This window comes from Nannospalax galili, unplaced genomic scaffold (assembly GCF_000622305.1).
Source record: "Nannospalax galili isolate Female #2095 unplaced genomic scaffold, S.galili_v1.0 scaffold858, whole genome shotgun sequence".
Taxonomy (NCBI): domain Eukaryota; kingdom Metazoa; phylum Chordata; class Mammalia; order Rodentia; family Spalacidae; genus Nannospalax; species Nannospalax galili.
Genome location: NW_008341877.1, coordinates 2,495,605 through 2,502,243, shown reverse-complemented (window position 1 = coordinate 2,502,243; position 6,639 = coordinate 2,495,605). Strand labels below are relative to the sequence as shown.

General features: G+C 40.8%; 1 protein-coding gene across 4 annotated transcripts in view; it reads left to right on the top strand.

Moving 5' to 3' along the window:
• The window catches only part of Trpm6 (transient receptor potential cation channel subfamily M member 6), a 189,357-nt gene that overhangs the window by 50,722 nt on the left and 131,996 nt on the right, over positions 1–6,639 (top strand). For all 4 annotated transcript variants that reach the window (XM_017799220.1, XM_017799218.1, XM_017799219.1 and 1 more), the window contains exon 7: positions 2,923–3,094. In XM_017799220.1, the coding sequence (XP_017654709.1) occupies positions 2,923–3,094 (172 nt within the window). The remainder of the gene's footprint in view (positions 1–2,922; positions 3,095–6,639) is intronic.

The following is a 6,639-nucleotide window of genomic DNA, read 5'->3' as shown; positions in this document are numbered from 1 at the left end:
ACAGAGATCCGCCTGCCTCTGCCTCCCGAGTGCTGGGATTAAAGGCATGGATGGGCCAATAGCTCTTGATTATGTTTTGTCCCATTGATTTACTTATAATTTCTCTTCCCCCCCTCCAATTTGTAGGAGAAATTGGGCCATTTTTTTTTTTTTCTGAAGAGTTTCCCACTGTTTAGACTTTCCAGATTTAGCTTTTTTTTTTTTTTCGGTCTTCTTGAGACAGGGTCTTCCTGTAGCCCCATGTGTCCTGGAACTCACTATGTAGACCAGACTGGCCTCGAACTCACAAAGATCCGCCTGCCTCTGCCTCCCAAGTGCTGGGATTAAAGGCGTGCACCACCATGCCCAGCCCAGATTTAGCTTTTTGAAGTAGGTGTACATGCTTCTCTGTTGTCTTTCTTGAAAATCGCTAGTGGAATCAACAAGAATGGTCAGACTCAGGCCTTTTTGTACAGATGTATGCCTTGAGGGGAGGTGTGCCTCTCTCTTGTAGCCCCTGATCATCTCTCTGTTTATGATTTGGGCAGTTATTGCCCAGATTCTTTTTTTCAATAGAATTGCAAATGATAATTATAGCATTCTTTCTGCAATTATTAACTTAAGTGCTCTATAAAGAGAAACATTTCCTCTTTAACATTTATTTTCCCTCCTAGTAGAGTTATACAGGAAGGGCAGAGAAATGTCTGGTACCTTATCTTCCTGTTTTCAAAATAATTAGGTGGTTGGCTGTCATCCTTCAAAGATGAAAGATAACTTTTTACTTTAAACTCATGAGTTTAAACCTGTTTGGTATGTTTCAATCTGTCAATCATTGTGACTGATGATGTTTGTTTTCATGTTCAAAATGTATCCTTTTGTCAAGGAGAGTCTTTTTGTCTCCTGAGTACTTTTACACAATTCTGTCTGCTCTCACAACTTTCTTGCTTTTTAATATGAAAAAAGGACCCCAGGCTCATTGTTTTTCTGTTTTTTTTTTTTCCTCCCTAAAGAAGTTTCTTGTTACTTTTAATGAGAACTCCAGTCTGTGGGTTACAGATACATTTTGGCTTTTCATGGCCAAAGACTCTACTGCAGTATTATTGAGTCAGATATTCTTCTGATTGTCCAATTAAGTGGTTTCCTGCTTCTCAATTTAACATTGAAATAAGACAGATATATCTTTGGCATTAACTTCATTATTTCCCCAGAAATAATTGGGGACAGTTATATACATTTCAAAACCTGACACATTGCCTTTTAGAACAGTTCACATTGTACCTATAATACAGGAGTTCGTTTTCATTTACACCCCCTTCCAATTTGGTAGGTGTGAAACAATAGCTAACTCTTTAAATTTATATTCTCTGATTGCTGGTGAAGTTCATTATCTCTTTACATGTTGTCCTACGTATTTTTATACATAAAAATATTTTTCATTTCATCAAGTCTATTAATGCACTTCAAGTTTCATAAAAACTTACATCTTTGCATAATACTTTATTTTTACTATTTTAGTAGAAATTTCAAAAGTGAACATAAAAAGATACTATATAAAACATAGCGATATTAGATCTCACTTATCATGATCTTTTCTTTTTTTCTTTTTCTTTTTTTGTCTTTTTGGGACAGGGTCTTCCTGTAGCTCCAGCTGGCCTGGAACTCACCATGTAGACCAGGCTGGCCTCGAACTCACAGAGATCCTCCTGCCTCTGCCTCCCAAGTGCTGGGATTAAAGGCGTGCGCCACCACACCGAGCTTATGATCTTTTTATTTTTACCATGTCTTGATTTGCAGTGCAAAGAGTTCAGTGCACGTATCTCTTTTCAGAAAAATAAAATGGGACAGCATATAAGTGTATTTTCATAATTCAGTCCATTTTTATTTGTCAACATGTAGCATTTCTCCAAGGTTTTTCTTGTAGCATTTATCATAATTTTCCATAAATATAAAATATGTAGCAAATATATCAGTGATTTTCTTTTTGGTTCTTGGCCTCAGCGTCATGCTTGGAATCACAAAGTTAACCATTAAAGTCTAATGTCTATATTTTTTTGAAGTTTCACAGAATTCCTGTCATATTGGAATGATCATTATGCTCATTTTTACATGAGGAAAAGCAGACAGGAATTACTCAGTGTTAAAATTAGCCTGGACTCAAACTTGGAAATAAGAAGTAGAACAGCTTAAGGGAGAGTCCACAGATGTAAAAAAGATCTTGGTGCCGCGTGGCTGACAGGCTGTTACCCTTCATTTCATTTGGAATATGAGAAAAAAATTAGTGTCAAAATATTATTCTGAGAACTGGAGAGATGGCACAGCGGGTAAGAGCACTGGCTGCTCTTGCAGAGGACCTGGGTTCGGTTCTCAGCACCCACATGGCAGCTAACAACGGTCTGTAACTCTAGTTCCAGGGAATCAGATGCCCTTTTCTGACCTTCATGGGCACAGCATGACACAGGTGCACCTCCCTACATGCAGGCAATACACTCATACACATAAAATAAAAATAAATAAAATAGAAAATATTATTTGGAGTACTTTTTTGGATACCAGAATATTTTTTTTTGGATAGTGGTTTAGTCAATGTACTGATGCTAGGCCTTGAAGTGTTGTTTAATGGTCTGAAACAAGATAAGTACTGAAGTGAGGAACTGATATTTAGAACCATTTCAGTCACATGATTGCTGTGCCATCCTAGCCCAGGGTCTTATCCTGCCTAACGAGGTATTGTGGGTGGGGTTGGACTTATCTGTCTTATGTACCAGGAGCTGCATACTAAAGTAGAGCCGCATTTTGATCTATGAGAGATGGGAAATTAAAAAAAGATGAGCCTATTGAGAGACCTGCACTAAGTGGGTGCTCTGTGTACAGAGCCAGGGTCTGCGAGCAGGAGTCGGGAAAGATCTTGAGCTCTGACGCTCTCTCGTCTTTCCTATCTCGCAGGTGGTGTGCATGTACCAGACTCTGGGCCACCCACTCAGCAAACTCACCACACTTAACTGCATGCACTCTCACTTCATACTGTGTGATGACGGGACCGTGGGCAAGTATGGAAATGAAATGAAGCTCAGGAGGAAGCTGGAGAAGCATCTCTCTCTGCAGAAGATACACAGCAGTGAGTTCTGTCCCGGGCTCAGCCAAGGCGTCTGGTTGGGGGCCTGCTGATAAGCAAGATGTCTTGTTGTGATCTGTGCCGAGTAGAGAGACCCAAGTGGGTCTCTGCCTCACAGCAGTCAGAGTCCAGTTTATATGTGTGATCCCAAAGATGGAAGGAAGCAGGATGTATGGTATAGGTGACACCAGGAGAAAGGGAGAAGTCTTTGGAGGACAGAGTAGTCAGGGGAGGTTTTGTGTAAGGAGGCCTCCAAGAGAACGTAGGGCCAGGTAGAGGGAGAGTGGGAAGAGGGAAGAGAGACATTTCCATGTGGAGATGGGAATGGCTGAACAGTGATAAGGATGAACCTGGGAGGAGTAAGGCTCTGAGCTTTGATGGTTAAGGAGGACCAGCATTTCCTATGTCAGTCCAGTGACTTAGGACAGGGAAGGGGTTCAAACCAGATAAGGCTTTAGAATAAGAATACAGGTTAAGGGCTGGTTGTAGTGATGCATGCCTTTAATCCCAGCACTCAGGAGGCAGAGGCAGACCGATCTCTATGAGTTCAAGGCCAGCCTCATCTACAAAGTGAGTTCTAGGCCATCTGGGGCAACAGGGAGACCCTGTCTCAAAAAGATGAAAAAAAGAAAAAAAGAAACAAAAGAAGAGTACAGGTTAAAACTAGACAGGATTTTAGAAGTAAGGGTGTGGAAAGTGTCAAGGCTGTGTTGTGCCCGCAGCAGTGATTCAAGAAAGCCATTTGGCCTGGAATGTGCATGTATCAGACTTAGTAGTTCCTTTTGCAAGCTGTGTAGTCATGTGCTAGGGTGCTTGTCTAGCGTGTGAGAAGCCCTGTCCTAAACAGCACTGCAAACACCCTACCACCTCAGCAAAGCAGCAGCAGCACCACCGACAAGTGGTCATTTCTTGTTGTCTGTGGAGCGGGAATCTGGACAGGAAGGAGAGAACACTCTATGGACAGAAAGAGGGCTGAGTGCTTTCTGGAAAAATGAGACTTTTTACTCAAGGCATCACAAGCAGGTTCCTAGTTACTGTACTGAGTTGTATCTTCCATAAAATACCTGTACTTTTCAGGGGCTCAAGTTCTCTGCAAACTTTGGGTGTTGACTAGAAAAATGTTTTAGTTTTTGGTTTTGTTTCTCTGAGACAGAAGAAAGTATTGAAATGAGTGAGATGCTTGTGACCTTGGGAAATGGAGTTAGCATCTGTTAAACTTGTAAAACTTATAAATGGAAGGACTTGACTATCTCTAACTTTTGTTGCAAAAATTGAGAAAAAATATGTTGGATGTTGTCTTAGTTCTCTTTCCCTGTTGTGATAAAATACTCTGACAAAAGCAGCTTAAGGGAGAAAGGATTTATTTTGGCTCACAGTTCAAGGGTGTAGTTCATCAAGGTGAGGTTCAAGGCACAAGCAGCTTGAGGCAGCTATGGTCCCATCACACACAGCATCAGGAAGCAGAGGGCAATGGATGCATGCCACTCCTCCACTGAATTTGTCCGTTTAGTCCAGGATCCTCTGCCTAGAGAACAGACCTGCCCACAGTCAAGATAGACCTTCACACATCAGTTAATGCAATCAAGACAACCCCCGGGGACATGCCCCAGGCCCACAGTATTCCAGGTTCTCTCAAGTTGACAGTTAACTCTGACAGATATGGTTAGAATAGTGTTGAGTGCATGTTGGGTGCATAGTATGTCTTAAATAAATGTCTGCTTCTTCCTTTTTCCTCCATCATGGTATGGTTGTGTAGAAGTTCTTGTGTTTGATGCTGGTGTTCTTACCCGGCATGCTCATAAGGGGTTATGTCTTTGTATTTTCCATTTGCATATTTACTTTGATGTAATGAAAATACTTAAATATGTTGCTGATTTCTTTCCAAAAAAATCAAAACATTCTTGAACTTGCTGGCTCTTGATATTGGAAGAAGGTACTTACAAAAAATAAAGCAAAAATAATAAAATAAATAAAATATAGAGGTTCACATCATAGAATTGCTGTAGGAATCCCTGGCTTCGGTCATTGGCCATTGTAAGGGGCTAATAGCAGCTGTTTCATCAGCTGTTTTCATGTGAGGATGGGAAGCACAGGCCTTAATGCTTCTCTTTCTTCTGATAATCTCAGTTGAGTCTCCATGGAGGAGAGTGCCTCTTCCCAGGATGGCTATTCTAGGAACCTTTCATTTGGAGAAGCATGATCTTCTTGCTTCATTTACCTGGAAGGCTGAAGCAAGACAGCTTTCTAGTAAAGTTTCCCAGCAAGAGAGCTAGAATTTTTAATGTTTAACAGCAAAAAAAAATTTTATTACATTTATTTTTAAAATTGCATATATGATTGGGGTGCCAGGCACGCACTGTATACTCCTTATGTCACCGTTAGGAATCTCTTATTTCTTTATGATGAACATACTCAAAATCCTTTCAGGCAGCTTTTGATTTAAAAAAAAAAATCTTTTGGTCTTTTTGAGACAGGGTTTTCCTGTAGCCCCAGCTGGCCCTGGCATTTGCTATTAGGCCAGGCTGGCCTCCATCTCACAGAAATCCACCTTCCTCTGCCTTCCGAGTGCTGGGATTAAAGGCGTGCATCACCATGCCTGGCTTCTTGCAGCTTTTAACTAAGAAATATTAATTAAAAATTTTTAAGTGTGCAAGCGTTTTGCTTGTATGTGTGTGTGTGTGTGTGTATGTATGTATGTGCACCACCTGTGTGCCTGGTACCCTTAGAGGCCAGAGAAGGCCAGAAGAGGACATCAGATTTCCTGGAACTGGAGTTACAGATGGTTGTTAACTGTCACATGGGTGCTGGGAACTGAACCTTCATCTTATGTAAGAGCAGCAAGGGCTCTTAACCACTCAGCCATCTCTCCGGCCCCTCTTGTCACTTTTTGAAGTACACCATCCATTATTGTTACCGGTAGTCATGCTACTGTGCGAAGTCCTCCTGGAATTTCTTGAATTCCTGTCTGACTGTAGCTTAGTACCAATCAACCTTTCTCCTGCTTCCCCTGCTACTTAAATTTAAAAATTTTTTTTGATTTATTCTTATTTTATGTGTATAAGTGTTTTGCCTGCATTTAAGTGCACCTGTGCCTGCAATGCTCTCAGAGTCCAGAAGAGTCTGTCGGGTCACCTGGAACTGGAGTTATAGATGATTGTTAGTTGCCATGTGGGTGCTGGGAGTCAAACTCAGGTCCTCTGCAAGAGCAGACAGTGTTCCTAACCACTGAGCCATGTCTCCAGCTCTCCATTACTTAAATTTTATTAGTGCCAGTAAGATATTTTTTGAGAGTGCAATTATTTTTTAAAATTAATTAATTAATCAATTTTAATTTTTACAAAAACTTTATTGAGAATTTCATACATGTATATAAGGTGTTTTGATCAAATGCATGCCCACTCCCTCCCCTCCAACATTCCTCCCTCTGAAGAGGAAACCTTAAAATCTTTTAAGGATAAGATACAGGCTCCCAAATACTTTTGAAATTTTTGGCTTTTGGAACAGAGTATGTTGTTAACAGGCCCAAGGACATAAGAATAGGAGGTAGG